This window comes from Ochlerotatus camptorhynchus, unplaced genomic scaffold (assembly GCF_037179485.1).
Source record: "Ochlerotatus camptorhynchus isolate MF236.1 unplaced genomic scaffold, CSIRO-AGI_Acam_v1.1 ptg000268l, whole genome shotgun sequence".
NCBI lineage: Eukaryota > Metazoa > Arthropoda > Insecta > Diptera > Culicidae > Ochlerotatus > Ochlerotatus camptorhynchus.
Window position 1 is genome coordinate 648,623 of NW_027040758.1, and position 26,729 is coordinate 675,351.

A 26,729-nucleotide genomic window follows, 5' to 3' on the forward strand; every position below is an offset into this window, starting at 1 on the left:
CGACCCGGTACGCAGATCTGTTCGATTCGGATGCCAAGAACCTGGAAGATGCCGCCAAGGTCCGATTGCTGCTGAGGAAGTTGGATATACCATCACACACCCGGTACACCAACTACATCCTGCCGAAGCTTCCAAAATGTTGCTGACACAGTCCGCAACATCTCGGCCCCCGTTGAAGCGCAGCATTCAACCGACAGAAGATGAAGAAGGTTCATCGGTCAGCTGGGTTGAATCAGTCGACCCTGCTGCTGTGTTACCTGGGATGTCATCAATCGGCAGCAGACACAGCTCTGTTGTTGCACGACGACGAATTCCGGCTTGAGTGCGGATATCCACTACCCGTATTATGTTGTCCTTGTTTGGGTAGACTGCTACAACGTGTCCGAGAGGTCAATGTTTGGGTGGAGCGTTGTCGGTCTTCAACACAACCATAGCACCGACCTCGAAGTCGGTAGGGATCTTCCTCCACTTAGCTGGACGCTGATGCAGTAGGCCGATGTACTCTTTAGACCAGCGCTTGCACAAGTCGTTCATGGCTCGCTGTGTCATCTGAAAGTGTGACAGTCGATTAAGTGGAATGCTTGAGTAGTCTGGTTCGGGAAGCCAGACGGCTGATTCGCCCAGCAGGAAATGTGCAGGAGTGAGCACGGAGAGGTCTTCAGGATGATTGGAGAGTGGAGTTAAAGGACGGGAATTCATTATGCTTTCTGCCTGAGCGACAGCCGTGCGAAAATTGTCAAAGTGGTAAGGTGATGGAGCCGATGATCCTGACAAGATGGTGCTTGAAGCTCTTCACCGCAGCTTCCCACAGCCCACCACAATGCGGTGCTCTCGGAGGAATAAACTGGAAATCGATGCCCTTTTCCAGGCACTCGTTAGCCCATTCGTTGAACTTCAGCTGCTGGACGAGTTGCTGTCGCATCTCCTTTATCTCGCGGAACGCGCCGACGAACGAGGTGCTGTTGTCGCAGTGTATAACGCGAACGCGACCGACGCGACTCACAAAGCGCCTCAACGAATTGACACACGCAGCAGCTGGCATCCCGGCGACGATGTCCAGCACAACGGCTTTGACGGCGAAGCACACGTACACTGCGACCCAGACTTTTACCAAAGCGCCCCTTCCCGCAATTTGACGAACGAGAAACGGCCCGCAGTAATCCAGCCCCGAGTGTCCGAAGACTTTAGATGGTGTAATGCGCGCAGCAGGTAATGGCGCCATATATTGATTGCTTGCTTCCGAACGACAACGGAAACACGTCACGCAACGTTGGACTGTCCTTCGAGCGAGGTCTCTACCACGGATCAGCCAGAAACGCTGCTTGATGGTTGCGAGCAGTTGTGTTGGTCCAGCGTGCAGAGTTTGATGATGAATTGATCTGGCAATCAACTTTGAGAGATGATGATCGGCAGGTAACAGGATCGGAAAGCGACTGTCGAAGGTGCAAGGTGATTGCGCTAGGCGGCCGTTCAAACGAAGAAGCCCTGCGTCATCGATCAACACGTCAATGTCCTTGAGCGGAGAATTGAAGTCTGCTTTTCGCAGAGCCAGAGACTCTTGGACGTGGTTATGTAAATATCGCAATTCCTGATGGAAGGTTGCTCCTTGTGCAACTCGAACGAGAGATTTGAGGACATTGTTGTACTCGATCGGTGTGATTCACCCGGAAGTTCGAGCATGGCTCGGCAATTGGCAGTTCTTCGCGAAACAAAGGCACTACGAAGCAACCTTAAGCAGATGAGACAGTTGCGAAAAGTCCTGGATGAGCGAATCGTCGAACGTGACACAAACGAGTGCGACCGTCGGCCGCTGCTCGACAATTTGTTGTTGGATGTCGGTCGAGATTAATGGTACTATTGGATCTGGCCAGGCATCTGGTCCTGAGGGCAGGTATGGTGGCCCATGCCACCAAAGTGCATCATCGCTGATGTCTTCGGGATGTACTCCGCGAGAAATTCGATCGGAAGGGTTTTGCAGCGTTGGAACGTGCCGCCATTGGGAGCCTTCTGTGGTTTGGAGGACCTCTGCTATTCGATTGGATACGAATATTTTCCACGAGGACGGCGGGGAGTTGATCCAGTGCAAAACAATCGTCGAGTCCGACCAGAAGGTGATTTTGGCGTTAAACTTAGTGGTTTTACAGATGCTGTCAGCCAACTGACTCCCCAGAACAGCTGCACAGAGTTCCAAGCGTGGCGTGGAATAGCCGCTGATTGAAGCGACCCGGGATTTCGCTATGAGGAGATTGCTTGTTAGCGTGGCAGTCGGCCCTTGCGATTCTACGTAGATACATGCTCCGTATCCTTTCGAAGAAGCGTCAACAAAGCAGTGCAGCTCGTACTTTACTGCATCATCTCTGAATATCCATCAAAGATCGAAGATCTCGGATGACACCGACCGATTCTCGAAAGGACAGCCAAGATTGAAGAGTCCATCGTCCCAATTCAGTTGCTCCTGCCATAGCCGCTGAATGAACATCTTCGCCCTGGCGACTACTGGACCGATGAGACCCAAAGGGTCGAAAAGCTGCGACATCTCCGACAGGACAATGCGTTTGGTAACTCGTTGTAGTTGTGGAAGATCAGGAACTTTGAACGCAAAATCGTCGTTTTCCGGGGACCATAAGAGACCAAGTGTTTTGATGGATGAGGTTCGATCAAGCTCTAGAGACGGTACTAGGATGGTTCGCGCTCCACTTGCGCAGATTGAAACCACCTCTCTTTAGGAGGTCGTCCAGTTGGGTGCTTGTGTCGACTAGTGTTTCGATGTTGTCGGCTCCGGTTAAGACATCGTCAACATAAAAGTCCTTCTTGACAATGGAGGCAACCAGTGGAAAGTCATGCCCTTCATCGTCAGCTAACTGATTTAGGACCCGGGTTGCCAGATATGGAGCACAAGATGTGCCGTAGGTGACGGTGTTCAAACAGTAGGTTTTCAGTGGCTCTGAATCCTTTCTGCGCCAAGCAATTTGCTGTAGTAGTCGATCGTCCGGATGAACCAAAGCCTGACGATACATTTTCTCCACATCTGCTTTCATGACAAATCGGTGGAAACGAGAGTTGATGACGATGCACAACATTGAAGGCTGAACTGTTGGTCCTGTTAACAGAAGGTCGTTCAAGGCGAGCTGGTTGCTGCTTTTGGCCGAGCCATCGAACACGACTCTTATCTTGGTTGTAGACGAATCGGGACGATGAATTGCGTGATGGGGCAAGAAAAACTGAGGCAACGCGACGCGTGTCTTCACCTCCTCCATATGGCCGAGTTGTTGCTAGTCGTCCATGAACTGCACGTAGCTTGTACGAAGAGCATCATCGGTCCGAAAGCGTTTCTCCACAGCGGTGAATCGTCGAGCGGCCATGTCTCCCCGATGAGAGGTAACATCCCTTGGCGAACTGGTAGACGGACCACATAGTGTCCCTCAGCGTTGCGGGTGTGGGTTTTGGCAAAGTGAGCTTCACATCGTTGTTCTTCGGCCGTGAAAGTCTTGCCACTTCCCAGAATCTCCTTACTTGGGCGTGTAGGCTGTCAAGGGTAGACACCAGACACGTAATTTGAGCGGGTGTGCTCGTAGGAACTTTGCCAGAAAAGAAGTATCCAAGGCTGGTTTTCTGTAGCACCGGGAGGTGGTCATTGAACGAAATTTGCTCCGCTTGCAGTAGGATTGAGAACAGCTCGGCACCAACGATGAGGTCAATGCCGTGGCTCACGTTGAATTGAGGATCTGCCAACGGTAGATGCTTAGCGATCTTCCTGGTGCTAATATCAACCATCTTTGTTGGTAGACCAACGGAGCTTGTACGATGCCCCTCACCGGCACGTTCACTTTTCTGCGATTTAACGCAAGCCGTTGGCATAAAGCTTCGGACACGAAACTTGATTGTGACTCGCTGTCCAAGAGTGCACGAGCGAGTTGATATTGTCCACGGTTGTCCCGGATCTTGACAAGTGCTGTGAACAACATCACTGTGGAATCACTTACAACATTGGATGAGGTTGTTGAACAGGCATTGGAGGGAGGTGAGACTGTGCCGGACGGTGCGAGAAAGGACGCGGAAACCAGCGGCGGCAACAACGAGACCGAACGATCGACCGAAGCGACTGCGGTGTCGCATAATTGCGGCACGATAGGAGAATGCGACAGATGTTGAGTGTTGACAGAGTGCATTTGCTGCTGGAGCATTTGGGTGTTGGTAGGTTGGGTGTGTGGTGGAGCTTCTATTGCAATTAATGTGGAACTAGGTGAGAGGTGAAGCAGTGTGTGATGCTTTCTCTGGCAATATTTGCTGGCTCCGGCACTGCAATTCTTCGCTTGATGCGTGGCTTTCAAGCAATTGAGGCAAAGATTGCTCCATTTGACCAGGTCGAAGTGTTGCTGGGCAGTCTGGGCCCGGAAAGACTCACACTGGAATAAAAAGTGTGATTGTTTACAAGTTACGCATCTCAGAACCTGCTCAGATGCTGAGTGGTTGGTTACCGAGCGAGATTTTGAAGGCTTGCCCTCGCTGGTTTTCCCATAGTTTCTGTGAGTCGGTGTCCATCCGGCTAAACAAGAGTTCCACCAACACAGAATCCCAATGTTGCGCCTTCGTCTCCAGGGAATCCAAAATTTGCACATGCTTCTCAAATTCATCAGCAAGACCTAACAACTGACATGCTGACTCCTTCCGTAAAGGTGTAATCGAGAACAGGGCAGAAATATGCTGCTTGATGAGCAGATTTTTGTCTTCGAAGCGATCACATACCATTTTCCAAGCGATGACGAAGCTGATCGCAGCCATTGGAAGAGAGCAAATAATGCGCGCCGCATCTCCTTTGAGAGAAGAACGGAGATAATGCAATTTCTGGATGCTGGAGAGTGACGCGTTGTCATTGATGTGAAATCCTGACCAATGTTTCGGACTCCCATCAAGCTCGGAAAGCCTTGATTCCGGAAGACACACACCAGAAAAAAAACTGCCGGAATTTCATGTACGGGAGCAGGAGGATTAGCTGGTGGAGGAGTCGGTCGTTTGCTTGACAAAGAACCCTTTAAACGGAAATACATCGTATGATGTTCTGCACGAGTATCCGAAAAGACCGGATCGCCAGAACGATGTGTGTCTAGCTCATTCTCCACATATTCAACCTCCTCCATAAGTTTGTCCAGCCGCTCGAGACGAAAAGGAATTTCAAGCGATTTTGTTTCATCATAATTATCGTCGAAATCACGAATCAAATCAAGTGATCCCAAAATATAGGCACGCTTGGAATGCAGTTGTTGGATCATAGCAATCACTGGAACACTATATAAACGGCGCAATTGACAAGTATTGAGGCATGATACGTTAGACCTTGAATAAAGAAACATCTCTAGTATTTATCATACTATCTTTCTATTCCGGAACTACTTTCCGGAGACATCATCATCTGTCGTATGAAATGTTCACTTTAAGTTTGATTTGATTTGATAAGCATCTCCAGCTTTCAAAATAGAGACCAACCGCTGCTAAGCAAAAATAGCAAGCTAGAAGAAGCGTTAGAATAGTGATAGCGATAGCGACTCCCATGGTGGTGCTCTTACACCCTGAGAACATCCACAGGTGACAGTTTGACAACAGTTTCAAAATCGCTTCGATCGCAATCTGAAAAACGACAACGAACAAAATTTCGTTCTTTCGTTTCAAATTTAAACCACTTGTAAACAAGCTCCCTGAGCTGTAAACAAGTTTAACAAAAATATAGAATTGAGCAGAATTTTCGAAAAAGCGCACCAGAAATTTAGGTGGCATGGCCTTTAGTTTCATAGAATTGGCTTCTCTCAAATGTATGAGAACACAATAGCTGGATCACATAACCTCTCTTTTTCCGTGACTCCCAGCGGCAGTGCAGAATTTTCCAATATTACATGAGCCGTGGGGTGATGCCCCTGTCATGATCGCCCTACGGGCTGTCAAAGTCAGTCATGGTTGCATAGAAATTTACACAAGCTAGTTACATACATCCTCTTCATTTGCCAGGAGGCACGAGGCTTATTGGAAAGAAAGAGCGCGGAACAAGAATGGAAATGTCGATATGACATCCACTTCGCAATGTGACTACTTATAAGCGAAAATGAAGGCAAGACATTGCATCGTAACATGATATCCTTCTACATGCTCACAACTGCATTACATCAAAATTACATTGATTACAAGTATCCTATCCTGGAACCACCAGACCAAAACAGCTCCATTTTTGTTATTGCTTGCATCTACCAAAACCAAAACATTGACAGTGCCATCCGTCTAAACTCTAAACATTTCCAGTCCCCGATCCAGTCGGTAGGCAATCCAAAACGCCAACAACGCCAGGCTTCCAATGAATGCTTACCCCGTTCGCTGGTTGTTGTAAACAGTAAACACACCGAACAGCCGACCCGGACTGGATAAATATTTCTCTTCCAATAAAATTCGTTTGTTTACCGTCTTTGACGAGCACGACGGCGACGACGACGACGACGACAAACAGCACTGAATGAACGATTACACCGAAATCGACTTTTTTTAGTCTTCAATCAAATTCGACCCGCTTTGGTCTTCAATCAGATCTCAAAACTCGATTGTTCGAAAATAGCAGGCCATGGGCCGCGGTTGACTCTTCAAAGCGGATTATGACTTCTCGGAGCGTAGAGCAACCCGTTACTTCGTGTTCGCATCGGTCAATCATCACATGGCTACCAGCAAAGAATGCGTGCGTGCATATGTATGCGTGCCGGCGTGGGTTGCTTGGATTGCTTATGGATAAGAAGCTAGGCGTGCTTTGATTGACGAATTATTCTCAGCGCGTTTTGGAATGCAAATGACAGCCGAACTTTTCTGTTTCTCTTCGGCCAACACCCACGACCGTAGATTCATGTTCGTTCATCTACCTGCGAACGTCGAAATTGAAATTATATTCCAGTCGAGAAAGACCGCAGTCGTGCTCGCGAAATTCGCCCTTGAGGGCGAGTTCTGCTTCCTCATGCGTGACCGCCGGTGAACCTCTGCCTGCAGCATGGAAATTACTTCGTTGGCGAAAAACAAAATCCTTATTATTTTCTGGCTCACTCTCGAAATGAGTTTTGTTCTCCACAGATCCGTGACTAATTACTGCACTCAGACTCGTTAATTTATGAGCACTGTTTTGCAAGTTTCCAAGGAGGGGGAAATTATTTCTTTAATTCAGTTAAAAATAGTTCCCACTTTGAGGTTATGAACTCATTCCCATTCTTTGTCTGAATCGGCAAGGAAGAGTATGCGTCACGGTTTACGTCCACGGTATGCATATTTAAAGACGCGAACGTGAGGAGTCCTTGCGACATTCTATGGAAATTACATCGCAATGCCGGGGAAAATTGAAACGATTTTAGCGTCATATAGGCCATTAAAAACGTGAGTGGTGCGGAGTCGATCACTTCCAATTTTCAAATTATTTTGTTAGACAAATAATGATTTTCTTGCCTTTGATTATATCTTGATTTAAGTGACTATTTTGAAGAAATAAGTGACCAAATAGAGACTAAAAAGTCGTAAAAAGTGACTAAAAAGTGACCTAAGAGAAGAAAATTAGTCGTTCCTGATGAAATACCAAATAAATGTTTGATGTTTAAAACACATTCAATTAGAAACTCATAAACACTTAAATATGTACAATAGGAACCTTTAAGGCGAAAGATTCGTTGGAAAGTTTATGACTAAACCTGAAAAAACGGAAATTCTCAGTGAATTTTATTTATCCTGAAAATACCTGGAAGTCTCAGGGAATCTTATCATAACTAAGGAAATTTTATAATTTTCTACTAAAGATATTTCAAAGAAAATAATGCATTTTAAAATAAAAACATTTGATATTCCTAGCTATTTTCATTCAAACATTGTACTTTATAGCCCCTTTATGAGAAAAATATCAAGTTCAATCTGCTTTCATGGTAGTTCTAAAGAATTTTAGATTTCATGTGAAGTCTGAGATAGACTTTCAAGCAAACCCGGAATTGAATTCAAAGTAAATTTTAATGAAAATGCATAGAAATTTCTCCTCCTCTTCCAAGGGCATTCTGAGGATAATTACATGAAGTTTGTGGAAGACAACAAAATCGAAGCATAGTCCGCTTTTTTTTTTTTTTTTTTTTGAGGATTTGAGGAAGGAGGATTACATTTAAATCTGAGAATAATTCCAGAAGATCTTCAAAGAAATTTGGAAAATAATTCCAGGAGAGATTGCCGAACAAAAAATGAGAGGGGGTGAGGGTGAAATATAAGAAATTTGTGAGGAGAAATAAAAATGAATTCTTAGGAGACTTTCAATGTGACTAGAATTCCAAGGGAAGGAGTGAGATTAAAATGGAAATCTGAAATGAATTCGATGAAAAATCTGAGAATCTTTCCATAAGATGTCTTACTGAGGAGAATTTCAAGGTAGTTCCAAGGGGCAAGACAGCTCCTAATCATGTGCAATTCCAGAGTTGCTTTTGAGGCACCTCGAGTAACTCACATTGCTCAGCGAGCAAGATCACTGTCATTTGCTTTCTCACTTTTCGCATCACAGCAACATATGCAGGTACGAAGCCGAAAAGCTGCTGTCAAGCAAAACAACAACAACAATTGGGGACTTCCGGCCTACAACTCCAGGCGAGTATGGTTGCGATTCTGAACTTTCGGTTCTAAATTTCCTTCGGTTTCCAGCTCCCGGGATTGCTCCTCGAATGGCCTACGAATTAAAAAAAAAAATCAAAACGTGCGTGGGCTGAGGACTAAAATCGACTCATTTTCTTAGCTGTTGCGGAGGTTGAATATGATTTAATCGTACTGACGGAAACGGGACTGAATGACCAGATCTATGCATCGCAACTTCGGATCACTTTATTCCGTCTTCAAGTGACCGATCTCCCCTGCACAGTCAAAAATCGCGCGGTGGAGGCGTTCTGACTGCTGTCTCAACTAGACAAATCAGCTACCTAAGTACCTCGCCCATTTCCAGTCTGCTGGAACAGCTCTGGATTGTCGTGGAATTTTCACAAAACATTCACAGTATTGACGCTGTCTACCTGCCGACTGCACGATCATCCGTGAGCATCATCGTTAGGTATCGATTGAGTCCCCGATCTACTGCACTACTATTTGGCGACTACAACCAAGCTGGTTTACAGTGGTGCTTTACCAATAGCGGCACAACATTCATTGACCCACTGCTATCGCTTATGCCGGTAGCTTGCTGTACTCTTTTGAACGGATTTAACTTACTCGGGTTTAGTCAAGTAAACACTTTTCCCAACCGAAACGGACGTTTGCTAGATCTTGTCCTGGCAAATGATTTCGCATTACCGGCCGCTGATCAGTCTAGATGCTGACTATCCCGCTCTCGTCGTGTCATTCAGGTTACCTACTTCGATTTCAAATAGACCACTCTACATTCCTACATTCTCTCAATTCTCAATTCTCTTCATCGACTCTCTCTTTCGTAAATAACTCGGCTTGAGCTTGAGCTTGATTGACCGCCCACGGTTGCTACTCTGTTATTGCCAGATCAGCTTTAATTACACAGAGAACCAATAGACGATGCTTGGGACTAGCAATCATCCTCAATGTGTAAAAACTGGTGATCTTAAATTAGGCAATACCAGCGCCGGCCGCGCCCGAACACAGGTCAAGAAAGGAATGGGAAGGATTGTGTTGACATGACACTCGCTTTGATGGAAGCCGAGAACACCTCTGCACTTCCACGAGGAATCACTGGGATGTTGGATAAGAGGGTTGGGTTTGCAGCAGGGTTCGTTTTGGTAAACGATAAGCTGAATTGATGTCCTAACGATCATATAACGCGAAGGAGCTTGGGACTAAACCCACGGTCTTCTGCTCAGTAAGCAAAAACGTTTGCCACTAGGTAGACGAGCACCTTTTTAATCACCGAGTTGCTGTTATTACCATGTAGTCATATTAACAAATAAAACGATTGACGAATCTTGAATGTGGATGGGCCTGAGATTAGACTCATGATGTTCTGCTCAGTAATCAAAAACGGTTGCTCTAAGGCCACCGAGCCCCTCATATCACATAATACCGTTGCTCAAATTTTTGTATCCATTCAAACCCGGAACCAACGACAACAACGAGTTTCGCAAAATACGCGATACACAAGCGATTTTACTTTAAATCTCTTTGATATGTAAGGACCTGGGACCGCGTTTTTCTGCTCAGTAAGCAGGCCACTGCAACCGACGATCCTTCAAATCCAAAAACTAAAAACTACGAAAAAGTACTTAGGCCTTCATTAAGTTCCACTTTCACGCGACGTACAATGTTTCAATCTGCTCTTTACGCATTGTTCAGGCTAGACCCTTTTCAAAAGTTACGCGAGAAATACGCACAATCGTCGCCTACCTCGCAAAACTGGTTCCAAACGACAACAAAGGCATAAGCAACGATGGATTGTTGAACTTTGCTGGCTCCGGTGGTGTAGTGCACAGCAAAAAAAAAATGTAATATCGATCAACGTAATTCAAGCTGATGTATGAAATAATGATGTAATTGTAATTTTGTAATTTATCAGCACACACCCTGGTCGACCACTGTATACCAATCTGCCGTTCAGCGTTATCGGTTTTTGTTTCTGGATCTTTAGTTGCCTCTGTGATATACTTACTTGCGGCATACTATTTTGGGAGTGTATACGAGCGTGTACCATGTACGGTAGCTCATCTCTCATCGTGATGGTGGGACATAGTAGACAAATTAGAGAGGAAACAAGGAGGTAGTAGTATAAGTTATATGTAAACAAACAAAACAAAAGTTAGATAATGCGGCACTGTAACTACTACTATTTTAGAGGTATGATTCGTCAAGTTTAACTCAATGTTTCAATTGAGGCAAACTATCTATCTTACAATTACAAAAGCAAACCTAAACTTACAATTGTATGCAAATGCAAAATGAAACTTGACAAATCATCGTCAATCCCCTTATTCCAGGGCAGGGCCTGACGATTTGAATCTAATTTTGATCAGTGAACGGGCACCATATGGTACATTTTCTCACCATGAACCTATCATTTCCAGCCTATCTGAACTATTTAATAAATGGAACCCATAACATGGGTTACGCTCCCCATAAGCGGGCCCTCCGCATCCTGTCTCTGTCTTATCTCAAATACAAAATGCCAATGGTATGAATGTATCTATATATAACTTGGAAATGACGTACAATCAAATAAACCCGTAACCCACTCACTTGGCCAGGCTTCAGAATCGTCCAGTAAGCAGTGCGCTCTACACTCCAAGTTCCCTTTTTTTAAAAGTTACCGCAAATTTGATATTTTACCCATTGAGTGTTGATTAGTCACAATGAAACATTGTGACAGAAGTTGAGGTTACTAGTGTATTACATAATCTAGGTCCTATTTAGGATTATATCTGAAAAATCCAAATCTGGCCAACGCCCACCCTAAACCTAAACCTGTTCTAATCCACCTGAAATGACTAACGAATGGAAGACTTTGACTACCCAGCCATGCAATAGTCTCATTCCGTGCCTTATGGCAACTTGATGATTCTATTGCGCTCATCTTCTGGCACCACCCAGGGGAGACTTGGTCCTGTACCCAATGGTTAACTTATCTCCATTCCACTCAACTACTCGCAATTTCGTGTGATATAGTGGGCGGAATATTATTATATGAGACAATTCAATGCAGACGTCTTTCCAAATTTGGCAGATCGACAGGTAATCGGTGAGTTACCACGATAGTTGCTATTCAACAACTCGACAACGTCCCATCGTCAACGTCTGCTATGAGAATTTCCCATTGCAGACGCCAACGAAATGACGTCATCGAGCTATCGATCAACTACCCTGGTTATCGCCTGGTACCTTATAGCACGATGCTAGGAGGCGAACCGGAAGAATCGATGAGCTACCTCCCCCACTCTCTTTCGTAAATAACTCGGCTACAAAAACATTTCCAGTCGCCTTTGCCGTATTAGATGCTAGATTGTTGTGTCTTCCCATCGATCTGGGTGTCCAAATTATCCGGAAATATCTTAACACGGCCGTGATGATCCAAGGAGGAAGTCGATGAAGAGAATCGATCAATGCAGAAAGGGCCTATTGAAAAGTGACGCGAGAATTTTATTTTGTTTACAAACAAGACTTACGCCTAATATATCGACAGTGAGCATACATAAGGGCGTAAACTCGATGATCGATTCTCTTCGTCGATTTTCGACGTTTGCTGTTGCTTTTGATAGCCAATACAACCTGTTACAACTCTCCACTGAACAAATTCTAGAAAATTGTTTCGCTTAGCTGTAGCCAATACTTAGAGAAAATCGATGAAGAAAATCGATCATCTCGTATACGCCCTTATGCATGCTCACTAGACTGATGTAAAATTTGTAATTTTCGCTCCACAGTGCTTATCACCGCCTCCCAAAATTTGAACTCATTTAGTGAGAAACTGACTTGGCACAAACCATTTGAAGTTTATATGGGAATTACTATGGAGAAACCATAATTTCGGTTCATATTTATCTCAAAATTTACCAGTTCACTCTACTTTAGAAAATGATAGCTGACCTTATTGTCAGCTACAACTTTGTTAAAGACCACTTTTCGATCAAATGTAAGGAACAAAAATTATTAATGCTCAATCAACTGTTCAGCAGGCAACATTGGTGTTTATGGCGCGTAGAATAGAGGACAAAAATCATGACTACTATGTCACACTCAAGAATACAGTGTTGCCAAACAATACAGTTGCTTAATCATGCCATAAGATTATCAATCTATTAAACAATTAATAACTTTTTAATTTTACGTTTGGCTGAAAAATGATTTTCTGCAAAGTTGTAGCTGATAAAAATTCCCATAAGAATAGCAATAGAATTTTGTAACAGTACAATATGACCGACAATGAACAAAAATTTTTGTTTTCCCGTAGTAATTTCCATATAAACTTCAAATTGTTTGTGCCAAGTCAGTTTCTTATCAAATGAGTTTAAACTTTCGGAGGCTAATCAGGACCCGATTTGAAACCGTTTGAACACTGTGAAGCGAAAATTTCAAATTTTGCATCAGTCTAATGCTCACTGTCGATGTGAAGACGGTAAACTGAGTAAGCCGAGGAGTAAACAGACAGTAATCGAAGAACGTCGATTTAAATTTGAGGTATATTGAGTTACTCGCAGCAAAAACGGAACTCAGAGTAAAGCTGTCTCACCCTTTGGGTAATTTCTAGGAAAACAAAAATAAACTTGAATTCTGAGGATAGAATATTTCAATGGAATTGTGAGAAGCATTCTAACTATATTCTTGTGATATTTTTTTTAGAGAATTCAGAGAAGCGTTCCAAGTGAATTTCTGTAATAATTCAATGAGAGTTTCGGAAGAATTCGAGCGTAATATTAGGTGAACTCAAGGGAAATTTCATGAGAAATCTCCGTTGAATATGTAATGAACTATTCGGAGGTCTTCAGAACAGCTTGAAAGTTCCCAATATATTCCTGAAGTCTGCCCTGAAGTTCTTTTGTAGTTTGAGAAACTAGCCTGAAGCTCACAATATTTCTCATTATTGTTTTCAACTTCGCCAAACTTTTTCAGACTTTCTAAAGTTTCCACAATTTTCCTAACGATCATGAATCTTTTCTAAAGTATTAACAATACACTGAATTTCTCATTTTTTTTTAATTTAGGTTTTTTCGCTGCTCTAGAATATCTCTGCTCTGAGGATATCTTTCTTGAAGTTTTTTTTGTAGAGCTTTATTAGCGAGATCAATATCTTTCTTGAAGTTTTCAAAACTTCTCTAATGTATTTGCAGTTCTTATGTAGCTTGTTGTACTACCCTGAATTTAATTGAACTGTTCTAAAAATGTTGAAGCTTCCGGATTTATGTGAAAACCTCAGCAATTTTTTTTATCATCTCTAAAGATCTCTGACAATCTGGGAACTTCTTGTAAGTTCCCGCTAATTTAGTGAACCTAATGGAGCTGAACTCCTCTGATATTAGCCTTGTTTATGGAGCTTTATTAAACTTATGTTAAATGCTACCGAAATGTCCATATAAGTTCCTGAAGGTCTCGGATCTTCCCTTAAGTTTCATAGACTTTATGAAGCTCTGCGTTTTCGAAGTTTATCTGAAATTTCAGAAATTTATTTAAGCTCCCGTAATGAAATAACTTATAAAGTTCTGCGATTTTCACTGAAGTTCTCAGGATTTGTCTGAAGTTCAAATTATCGAAACTAATTCATAACTTCTTCAACAGTCTAGAGTTGATGTTTTTAAAACTGCCCAAAATATTTCTCAATTTCCTTAAAATTCTCTAGACTGCCCTGAATATCTTAGTATTTTTTAAAAGAACCCAGGATTAGACTGGAATTGATTGAATTGGCTTGAAGTTCTACAATTTTCCTTAAGTTTATAAACGCTCACGGAACTTTGCCTAGAATCACAAATTTTCCCTGGAAAGTCCAGCCCTGAAGTTTTCTATGCTTAAATTTTCTGATATACATTTATAATTCCCTGAATCTTCTGACGTTTTCAGATCAAAGAATTCTCGGAACATCCCATTATTCCAAGGAACTCCTTGTAAGTCACTGCAAATTTCCTTAAGTTAATGGGATTTTTCTGATGTTATCTCATCGTCCTCGAAATACTCGGAACTTCACTGAATATAATGAAACAATCAAAAAATATCTAAATTTATTGGAAGTTGTCTGGAGTTTCTTGAAAATATCGGTGCTTGCTAAAAGTTATCATTTTTTTTAAGTAATGCATTTTCGTTGATGTTTTTTAATCAACTTAGCTCATTTTTCGTTTTTTTTTAGATCTTGAAATTTCCATAATATAACACCCTTGAAATACTCTCACATTTCCGGAAATTTTCTTGAAATTTCTTTAAGGTTTCTGCAATTTCCTTGAAATTTCTTTAACTGCCCTTTAATTCTATTATATGTCTTGATGTTCTCGGAGCTTACCTTAAGCTCTCAATTCTAATGAAGATCTCAATTCTGCTTTAAAATAAATGGAATTCTCGTGAACACCTTTAAATTTCCTGGAATTCTTTGGATTTCTGTGAAGTTTCTGAAATATTTCTGAAGTTTACATAAATTTTCTGAAGGTCTCTGTACTGAGTCTCTCGGGACATCTTAAGGGTTCTCAATTTCATTTCAGCACATCATGGAACTATCCTGAATTCGTCTAAACTAACACTTAAATATTTTAAAACCAATCTGATAGTCTGAGCTAAAGCGTCAAAGTAACTTGTTTTTTGGGTCTTTTTTTTCAATTTCTATTTGATATTGAGGCTTTCTATTACTTTCATGGTGAAACAATAAATTTGACTATATTTATTTCATAACTACCATTAGGACTTCGATTGGGGGAGCCTTAAAAGCTTACTGATTTTGAACAAGCAATGATCGTTTGGTTAATGCTTTTTTTGTAATGAAATCACATAGCGTCCGGTTCTTATTAATTTTAGTATCTCGAACATAACAAAATTCTCAGAGTAAGGTAATTCCATAAATTTGGCAACTAGCTTTTTTCGTTAGATTTTAAATATTTCATCGTCAGTAAAATCTCAGACATAGGAACCAATCTTCAATTCTAGGAGTTTGATTTTTAAAATTTTCTAAATTCTGAAAAATCAGGTTATATCAGGATTCATCAAGTTTTTAAGATACCGGAAATGTCATGATTCAGATGTTTGAAGAGAAAGGAAAGTAATAAAGCATTTATCCAGAACATTTTTTTATTCGATGCATCGGATTAACTATCATTTGGAGTTATATACGTATAAAAACAACATTTCAGTGCCAACATTTCAAAGGGGCGTAATTGCTTTTGTAAACAACGGCTTTAGCCGTCGATTTCTCGCAAATAAAAGCCCACCTCTCCAAATTACCAATGCTAGCTGGGACAGTAAACATTCCTCTACCTGCTGGTGTCATTCGTTTTCATAAGTCTTTCATTCGCGAGAAATCGAAGACGAAAGTCATTGTTTACAAATGCAATTGCGCCCCTTTGAAATGTTGGCACTGATTTAACTTTAATTCCAATCGAAAGGAATGAACTTGAAACTTGAATAATTGTGTCCCTGTATACGGGTAAGAGCGTTTTCAGTGTTTTTAATTTATTTAATAAAAAATACAGATTTTTTTGGAAATGCTATCTAACAAGAAGATTATGAAGCTTTTTTGAAGTTAGATCTTTGACAAACTGCAACGAAGTTCGCTAACCTGAAGCAAGGATCCCTGAAACTCTTAGAAGTTTATTGAATTATTTTTAGATCTTCTACAAAAATCCCTGAACTTTTTCACAATTCGTTACTTTTATGTGAAGTTTTACGCAGCTCAATCAAAATGCTTGTTGATTTTCCTCGAAGTTCCAAGAACAAAATTTCTTGAATTTGTACCTAATTTCCACAACTATTCCAAGTCCATGAGGCCTAAAAAAAAGTGCCCTGAAATTATATAGAGGTTCCCGATAAATAATGAGCTTCCCTGAATTAAAATAATGTTCCCTTAACTCCTACGAAGCTCCTCAAACTTAAATAATTGTTCCACTTCTACGCAGTTTTCAGAAATTTTCCAATTTCCTTCTTTCTACGACTTTATCTAAAGATCTATGAAGTTCCCAGTATTTCTAATAATCTTAGACTTACTAAAGCTGTTTCTTTAAAACTGATATCCTCATGGCTAATGCAGCTGTAGGACGGTCCAATAAAGGGTGTCCACGATGAAATTTCCACACACAAAATTGATTAGCAAAATTCGAGTTTTCATCCGATTGCCATCAAATTTTCAGGGATTGAGAAATAACTATTAAACTTCATTTTACCATTTTACTCGTATTTTATTTACAGTCCATACGCAAATGCCCGCACCTTGGCCTTAACCCCGGCCATAAGATTCTGCACAACCTGTGAATCAACCGTTTTTTGCATGTAAACCCATACTTTCTTCAGTTCCTCGACTGTCTTCACTACCTTAGGTCGTTTAAGAAGGTGCTGCTTCATAATCGCCCAGTACTTCTCGATGGGGCGGAGCTCCGGAGTGTTGGGAGGGTTGAACATTTTCGGCACGAAATTGACCTTATTGTCCGCATACCACTTCAGCACGTCCTTGGAGTAGTGGCATGAGGCCAAATCCGGCCAGACGTTGTTGGGACGTTGTGGGCCTTCAGGAGAGGAAGCAGCCGCTTCTGGAGGCACTCTTTTATGTACACCTGTCCGTTCATCGTGTCCTGGGTCACGAAAGGTGCACTCCGCTTCCCGCACGTGCAGATGGCTTGCCAAACCAGGAATTTCTTCGCAAATTTGGACATCTTCTGAGTGCGGACATGCTCCGGAACGCTGAACTTATCCTTGGCCGTGAAAAACAGGTTGCCGGGGATCTGTTTGAAGTCGGCCTTCACATATGTTTCGTCGTCCATGATGCAGCATTCAACTTTCGTCAGCATGTTGAGGTAAAACTTCCTGGCACGGGTTTTGGCGGACTTGTTCTGCTTCTCGTCGCGATTAGGGGCCTTTTGTACCTTGAACGTTCGAAGCCCAGCCTTAGTTTTGGCCTTCTGGACAAAACTTCGGCTTAGGTGCAGCTTCTTAGCCACATCCCTAACGGAGGCGTTCGGATTTCGGTTGAAGGCCCCAACTACGCGGTTGTGATTTTTGGTGTTGTACGGAATACTTTTCCCTTCACTTCTGGGCTTCCGATCGGTGGTCAACCGTTCCTCGAACCGCTTAATCACTCGCGACACCGTGGAATTCGCGATTCCCAACGTTTTAGCGATGGAACGATGCGAGAGATCCTTGTTCTCGTGATGAATGCGCAAGATTTTATCACGCACGAGCTGTTCGACTCCATTTCCGCGAGTTTTGATCACAGGACTTTAAAACTTGCAGGATGTAAATAATGCACTATGAACTAAATCCACCCAAATTTTCATTAAATTCTACCCAACGGTTAAAAAGTTAGAGCAATTTCATAGTGTGGCAATTTCATCGTGGACACCCTTTAGAACAGATATTAGTCGATGTGACGATGACCAATAATCACGATCATAAACCGGGATTGCAACTCTTCGAAGCATTCCCAATTTCCGATACGGAATGTTTGCATAAGCTGAAAATATTAATAAACTTATTGACGAACCTGCTGCCCCGGAATATTTTCCAACAGAATCCATAGGCCTCTTGGTAGGATGCTATGCCAACTGTTATGCCATTTAAATTTTTGTAGATTTTTGCAGGAGAAATTAGTCTGAAACCACTGAAAAAGAGAACGCTTTGTTTATCTTCCGCTCCGCATCACACACTCACGGGCTGTCAAAACTTACTGCCGAAGGCGGATGGTAATGATACATATACTGGACAGGCGTTGTAAATCTCAATCACTTTATTACGATTTTGACTGTGAAAGCTATTGCTTATTTATAAGAAAACAAATAGAATCTAATCATATTCAGTATTTCCTATAAATTTGTGCTATTTTATACCGTAAATGAATGTATTATTGAATTAGCTATGAAACAGTGTGATAGACCATAATACGGTCATGTACAATAGTGCATCTAGCGCCATCTGTTGCAAACATGTTCGAACTGAGTTTAAATTTTATTCCAACAGGTGGAGCGTAGCAACATTAGCGCTCTGGGTGGCAAAGAAGTGCAGAAACGACTTCCAGCGTTCGATTGGTGCCTTTTTCCAGAGCAAAAATGAGAACTCGTACATGACTTTCTCATTATATGATTACAATTGCTTGAATGAGTCAATATTTTGTAAAGTTCGAAATAAGCTTTACAATGGTTATCAAGTAAAAAACTGATCAATATCAAGTTAAACGGTCGAATATGCTTTTGCCGCTTCCCCTCGGACCCGTTAATTTTGATGTTTAAGTTTTCTTTCTTAATCGTACTTTTTCATCAGTATGAATAAATTTAGACAGTTTTTAAAGAAACCCTTGTTTTATTACTAATTTAATTTAAGGATAACATTTTGAGTGTTGATCCCAATACTTTATCGATCGAACAAATCTGTTCAAACTTGTTATCTCGCCGCCATCTTGAAAAACACGTTTTTAAAAATGTCCACAGGCAAACAAAAGTTTGAAAACTTTTATGTGGATAGACGAGGGTTACACGCGATCTTTAGCCATACTTATGAAGTACATTGTGCTCATCACCAACTATACTCCTAATAGCTACGTTACATTTACATATTTTAGAATACTTTAACCAAATCACTTTAAATGTCAGGCCTTATTTTTTTTTCAAGAAAACCGCGAGAGAACAAGTTTTAATGGCCTATAGAAACTTGGCTCTCAATATTAGGTGTAGACATGAGTGCATGTTTTTTATTCCGGTCGCCATCATTGACACATCCCGATCAACGCCTGCTATTCTTTCTGTTCTACATCCAGCTTGTCAGCTTGTGCGCATATGCCGGCAAGAAGGTTCGGAATACCAACAATGAATTAATTCAGCACCCAGAACCCGCATCCATGCACTGCTATCACGTCAACACACGGCGTGACGGCACGGCAGACGGACGACAATAAAAAGTAAATTAGAAGCAAACTTTTCAGTGTTTGTTTTTGCCTGTCTTTGTTTTTCGCTGACAGAACACTAAACCTCGTCTTTCGTTAACGGCTTTCTTCAAAAAAAAAACAATAAAACAACAAGCGGTGGCTCTGTGGAAGTGTTGCTTATGGTGACAGATTGCCAAAAAAAAACTGCGATGGCGGTCGGCGATGGGTTTCCATAGCAAAGAGTCCGATAGAAATGACAGTTCACTTTGGTCAAGAAACAATTAACAGCTTATACACTGACAGAGAGCTCCTAGTTGGACGGAATCATTCGGAAGTGCGCTGCTGGGCGCGTGAGCTGAATGCAATGATTGTGCGCGGTTTGCTCGTAAAATGCACGACGGATCGGACCATCATCGATGCGTGTGCGCTATTTATATTTAATCACCGACTGTCGGAAGTGCAATTTTTCATTGCGGCGGGCAACCGATTTGGTTGCAAATGGTTTAACCGAAGTGAGCCAGCGATTTGGTTTTGTGGTGTCAGATTTGTTCGTAGAATCTCTCCAATGCCCATCGGGCGTGCACAGGAAGCATTTATTCTTCAGTACATCGTGGAATATCTTCCATCTCCCGTCACCGTCTCTTTTCGTTGGAGAAAAAATGATGTTGCCAATCTCCGAGATTTTCTGTACTGCCGTTTTCATGTTGTTAAGGTGTTGTTTCTGTTGGATGCTGTGAAATACCTCGATATAACGTAACTGGCCCTTTTCATTTACAACGTTGATTTCTCGGTATAGCCAAGGGGCTAGTCACTCCGCACAGTGTGCCAAAAATACAGATGGGCACACCTGGGCACTTCATTGGCACCCATAGTTAGAAATTTTCATGATATTTAAAGTTACTTGCAGCACTGTACTATATTTTATTTTATTTTATATATCACCGTCTTCGACTAGTCGTACAGACTGAACTATTTTCTTATAAACTAAAGATTGCTTCTAATCCTATTTCTAAAAACATTTTTGGTCAAATTAAAATCAAATTCGTCACAAACAACATTGAACGAGCGAAGGCACGAATCGAACGGGTTGTTGTATCCGTAGTTTGTTCTGTGGTATGGAACTGCTAATAAAGGTGAGTTCCGAAACCGTCGGGGAGGAATGTTTAGTGGGATCTGTGCGAGAAGTTCAGGACAATCAATAAATCCTCCGATGACATCAAAAATAAATAATCGCTGCATCGTAACTCGTCTGGTAGATAGTGGCTCCAATCCTATGAGCTTACATCGGTCAGAATAGGGAGGAAGATTAGACGGATCGTTCCAGGGAAGCTGTCTCAATGCAAAACGTACGAACCTTTTCTGTACCCGTTCAATGGTAAGAACATGAACTACATAGTAAGGGGCCCAAACTGGAGCAGCGTACTCCAGAATGCTACGAACCAACGAACAGTAGAGAGTTTTTAACGCGTAAATGTCGGTGGATCGATATGTCCGGCAGATCAAGGATGCTGGATATGTTCAATGAGCGGTTCCCTCGAATTGCCAACCAGCTTGACCGGAACAAGTTGTATAGGCAGCGAGCAATCATGCCGCACAACTTACTTACTGCCGAAGTAGAGTGCATCAAGCTGGAAGTGCGGAGGAAACTGTGGAGGGAAGGGAACGGATAGAGCGATACGTCGAGAAGGAGTTTTGTTGGGCTGAAAGCATCACTTGCGAGTGAGAGACGTGAGTCGATTGCACCGGTAAACACGTCAACGGAGGAGCCAACCGCTCCTGGACAAGCAGTGGACCAGCAACGACAGCAACTACGGGATGAGCTAGCTTTTCGTATGGACGTAGCGGCTACACAATACCAAGGGACAGACCACATGTCCTGACACAGGATACCAAACTGCAGTATTCCTACCGGCTAATGAGTGCAGTAAGCGTTCTCAACGAGGATATTTTGCCACAGCACTTGGAAGCCGTTGAGAACCTTGAGAACCTGCAGTGTATAGTGTACTGTGCACCTATGGCCGTGGTACAAACGTTGGGATTGCGGACGTTCCCGCAAGGAGAAGGTGAAAGTTGTACACGTCCCTACATCTTGCTAAACGGATGCGACGTTATGGAGAAAGTTCGAAGCAGAAGAAGGAAAATCGAATGTTAAACCACATCCGTAACAACAAAATCCGACTATCCCGGAGATTTCCGATTTAACACAGTTTTGAGCCGATATGTGGGGAATCCTGTTCAATATAACAGTGATGGGATGTGGTTGGCAGAGGAAGAGGTTAGGAGTAATGGGATTGTAAGCATGTCCACGGTCGTTGTAACCTGGCCGAACAACAGAAGGGCTTCCGGCGAAACACTCAAGACTGCAAAGATCAGGTCTTCATCGATGCAGTTATTGTCGGTCAGGCGAGCTAGAAAAAGAGAAACCTGAGCATGGCGTACATCGACTTCAACAATGCAACTATGGCTACCATTTGAAAAGTGGAGGAAGAAGCACAAATGTTACCCACACCTTCTACATGGACGACTTGAAGCTCTTTGCCGAAACAGTGGAGAAGCTGAAGCTGGCGCAGGAAGACTACCAGTTGAATTGCGACCTACAAACTGTCAAGTCGCATCGTGGAAGCTGAAGGAGCTGCAAGGGTCGTATCCCCATCAGTTGAAACAAGCGCATGTCGACAAAGTGGCGTCGAATACGTGGCTGGTGCGAGGTGAACTCTTCTGAGAGACTGAAGGTTTCATGGTAGCCATCCAGGATCGGGTTGTTGCGACGAAGAACTACCGTAGGTACATCTTGCACGAAGAAGTAGAAGACCGGTGTAGAAAGTGCAATGCAGTATTGTGCTGGTTGCCAAGCGTTGGCAGAAGTAGCGTATATCGGTCGTCGCAATGATGTCACTAAGATTGTGCACCAACAACTTGCAGTGAGCACATCTTGGTGAACCAGTACGTCCCTCACTACAAGTACCTGCCAGACCTGGTACTGGAAAATAGTTGCATAAAGCTGTACTGGAATCGCGAGATCATTACGGATGTCCACATTCGTGCCAATCGCCCTGCTATTGCACTGTGGTCCAGGATGCATTTTGAGGATGATCAACTTTCACAGATCATTATTTTTATTTTAAAAGTACCCTCTAAAGTTGTTTAAAGTACGTTTCTTGCAATTAAATTTAAACACGATTCCAAAGTCAAGGCAAGGTCCTCAATCGACATACTAGCTGTTATTATTATAATTTTTTTAATCTATTTAATTGAAAAGACTCAATTGCATTAGCTTTGCGGAGCCGTAATTCAATGCACATTAAAGGGCCACCCACGTTAGATCCGTTTGCGTTGCGTTGACGTAAATTTCACAGTTAGACAATAGATTTAGCTGTCACATTGCCGCAATGCATCCGATCCGGATCTAATGTGCGTCGGTCTTAACAATATAACTGGCTATTATTGGCAGTGGTGCCAGATCAACCGTCCCTTCTTATTTATTTGAATATTCAATTCACTAAACATTTCCCATATCTGCTTAACCTCACGAAGTTTCGATTTCTAGGTCTCTAATAATTTCCCTGCAGAAACCAAACGCAACATCCTCCATTTACATATCCCACTTTCCGAGGTTGTATATTTTTCTGGTCGCGTTTATTTACGAGCACTAGGCACGAAAAGCTGATCCACACACTCAGAGATTTGACGTAAACAAACTCTAACAATCACACACGTCAGAATCATTATTCCCGAGAGTGATTCCACTTGTCTTCCGGCTGTTGTTTTGCTCCATTGCTGCAACAAGAAAACATCCCCATGCGGTGAAGGGTAGTGATGATCGCTTGGGGAAATCAATCCAAGAGTGTCGCCGAACGCGCCCCGGATGGCTTTGATTAAATTCTCCAAGTCGTGTCGATTCTTCCAAGGCCATCTCGACACACATCGTCATCATCGATCGAAGCAACCGCGGCGACTGTCCTGTCCTGTGCCCTGTGCTGCCTGCCTCATGGGAGGTTTGTTCAATGTTGATATCATCATCATCATACACCACATACTACCACCAGTCATAGTCAACGGCGTGAATCGCAAAATCGAACGACTCGGCAGATTGACAAGTCAATCAATAACTCAATCTCGTACGAGGGGGGAAACGCACGGCATTTGTTGTTATTTATTGAAATTGATTATTATCGACATTCCACGAACTTGGGAGGTCGTCTTCCTGGTGGAATCATTTTTTGGAATTTTTAATAGTTGGTGTTTATTTACATGAAAACATGGTTACGAGAATTTGATACTTAATCGGTTTCGTCAAATTTGTGCACAGTTAAAAATATCAAGTAAAAACTATGTACACAAATCAGACATCTGTCAAAAACCCAGCAAGTTCTTTCACCAGCGACTGCATTCAATCCAAGCAAGGGGAGTGACAGTTTGTCGATCACAAATTCACTTGTCCGACTAATGGCCGCAATAAAACTTAAACAACCGTGAACCGACTTGCTTAAACAAAAGAAAATCGACAAAATTTACAAGACATTAAGCCGGCATCTAATTAAAAACGTATAAATCTGCCACAAAATTGCCAACCCGTGTGAGGGACGACGCAAACCTATTCTTGTTCGGATTCCATCGGTGGGTGTCATAAATTACGGTTGCGTTATTTGCAACGGTTGCGTTAGCAAGCAAATTCGGTATGACAGTGTTTTCAAAACATTGAACAACTCTTTTTTCCCTTTTACTTCTAACCTAGCCTTTGCAGCGTGTTCTCAGTTAACTGCCGCAAAAACGCACTAACTGAACCCGAAAGACGATCTATAAATACGCCGAACCGTGCACAGAAGGAGGCGACGGCGTCGGTGGCTACGGGGTGAAAAACTAACATTGGCCGCTAAATTTATCGAATGCGACACAAGAGTGACTTGAAAAGAACTTGTTGTACAACGCTCTACTGAGATTGGAAACAGGTTTAAACAGTTTACTCCTGGGATTTTAATGGCCTGCTTTAATGAGCGTGTGAAATCGATACCACAAAAAACAGCATTCGAAAGGAAAATTTACGGCCTACTATAATACCATAGAGAGATTGATGTTAAACACTTACCGTCAAACTGCTCCAGCTGACTGTCACCGCCTGTTGTATCTCTTGACAATCAATCCAGCAGCCGAAAGTTGATTTGAATTCTTCTCCCCGTTCCGAAGAGAAAAACAAAAGCACTGTTTCGTCGCGGTCGCCCACCAAATAATCTTCTCGAATCAAAGCGATTCCACAGACATCTTTTCTCCACTCCCACTTGCTCTGCACACACCCGCACACCTGAGATTCCAGACAGCAATTTCGTCGTAGAAAACCGATTCTTCTGCTATGTTGCGATTATTGAACTCCGAGTTTTTTTTTCCACTAACAGCAAGCCATGAACTTCAGCACCACACCGCACTTTGCGTTCTTCTGATTCGGCTTTCACATGACTTCAAGCGAATCGCTGCAACAATACCACTCACTAACAACAACAACAACAACAAAGCAATTTTGACACTTGACTTGCACCGGAACGAATCTCTCCACTCTGAAAAAAATAACCTCCCTTTTCTTCAGCTGATGCTCCCAGTCAAGGGGATGAAGATTCTCGTTTTGCAATTCTCTCACTGCACGATTCACAGACACACACTTGGCGTCGCGTTGAGCTTATATGGATTTTCCCTGCAGCCCTGGAAATGCAAAGCGTAAAAGATGGTTTGAGGCGTTTGTTGAGGATGAGTGGAAGAGGTGGTGATAGGGGATGGTAGTTTCCGCTGTCATTGTTGTTAGATTTACGGAGTTGACCTTTTCGAGGAAAAAGCATTCCCAGCACACCGGTTTTCTGCAATTTCCCTTCCCTTTGAACTTCTCCTGACGGAATCGTCTTCTTGCACCAACCACATCAAAGTGAGCACTGCATCCAGCGCTTTTTTATTGGACAAAACGTCACCCCGTCACCACAAGAGAAAGCTCAAAATGTCATGGACTACTGCTATGACTTTTATTGCATATTGCGCTGTCTTTGCTTTTGTTTTGATCGCTTTCGAGACTCGGCGGCGGTGTGGCGGCAGACACAAATGTCATCCGACATTTATTTCATCATCGGACCATGGCTGACGGAAGGGACTTATAAACTTTTCCGCCCAGCCCGGCATGGCGGCATCATGCTTCCTTTTGAATGTGATATGATGCCCTCTCGCTCAGTCTGATTCAATGATATTTGCTCTCACGGTAGGGAAATGACCTTGCCCGAATCCAAACAAGCGCTTCAAAAAGGATAGGTAGGACTTTTCCGTCTGGCTGCCGTCGATGTTGTCGTCTGGACGGATGGAAATCGTCGGAAGACGGACCGGACGAATTAAATGGAAAATTGGATGACGGGAGGAAATAAATGAAACCTTGCTGAAGTACGACGATTGTGATGCACTGAAATTGGCGTTCGTCAAGTGAACTTGTTGATTTGTTGAACTTGGATTTGGAAGGCATTAACATTTTGATTGTATTCAGCTGAATCATCCTCATTTGACACCAGACCCTTATCGTTATAGCACATTATGGCATCGTTTTAGCTAACATTGATTTTACGCAAATTGGACATCACTCATCTAGCTGTCAACTGTATTATGAATTAGTGAATAGAACTTGGAATAGAAATAGTTTTCTGTAAAATGTGTTCATAAATAGTATTCTTAAATATAGTTTAGCAGCACGCCCGTAAACAAAAGAACCATAGAGGTACAATGAAATGTATTGTAAGTATACAATAGAATTTATTGTATTTAAAAGAAAACGTACTGTCCACAACAATAAAATAACAATAGCATGTATTGTTTCCAGAAAACCTTGGTTAATGGTATCTCTCAATATTGATTTGAGTATATTCAATTAATGAATTAAAAAAAAAACGATGTCCCATTGAACAAGCAGGAACCGACAGTTTGTCATAAATGAGTTTACGCAAGATTTCAATACTGCCTTGTGTATTCTTGTTCAAATTTAAGAAAAGCATCTCAAACTGCTTGGCTTCCAATGACAGTTTATGACAGCTTGATTCTAGCTCCTTTTGACGTTCATATTTTTCGAGTCTGCTTCTCACTGCCAAGATGGAAAGAAAATTGTCGGCACTTTGACAGTGCACGCAAAACAAATCTGATTTCAATTTTGGTTGAGTCGATTTCGTGCATAATTTCATTTTAATCATTATTCAGAAGT

The 26,729-nt window shown here is 42.3% G+C and overlaps 3 protein-coding genes across 8 annotated transcripts in view; all 3 read right to left on the reverse strand.

The window, feature by feature from the left end:
• Positions 1-26,729, reverse strand: part of rut (rutabaga) — a 158,897-nt gene that overhangs the window by 117,365 nt on the left and 14,803 nt on the right. For all 6 annotated transcript variants that reach the window (XM_065227264.1, XM_065227263.1, XM_065227260.1 and 3 more), the window contains exon 2: positions 24,603-25,207. The gene's annotated coding sequence lies outside the window, so the exon portion shown is untranslated. The remainder of the gene's footprint in view (positions 1-24,602; positions 25,208-26,729) is intronic.
• On the reverse strand, positions 737-1,222 carry LOC135705546 (uncharacterized). The gene has a single exon (XM_065227319.1). It carries the CDS (start codon positions 1,220-1,222, stop codon positions 737-739), a length of 486 nt encoding a protein of 161 aa, XP_065083391.1.
• LOC135705547 (uncharacterized) lies at positions 2,658-3,257 on the reverse strand. Its single transcript, XM_065227320.1, has one exon. The coding sequence runs from the start codon at positions 3,255-3,257 to the stop codon at positions 2,658-2,660; it is 600 nt and encodes a 199-aa protein (XP_065083392.1).

Excerpts from the sequence above, each read along its gene's own strand:
- LOC135705546 (XM_065227319.1), bottom strand. The coding sequence starts at position 1,222 with ATGGCGCCATTACCTGCTGCGCGCATTACACCATCTAAAGTCTTCGGA.
- LOC135705547 (XM_065227320.1), bottom strand. The coding sequence starts at position 3,257 with ATGGAGGAGGTGAAGACACGCGTCGCGTTGCCTCAGTTTTTCTTGCCC.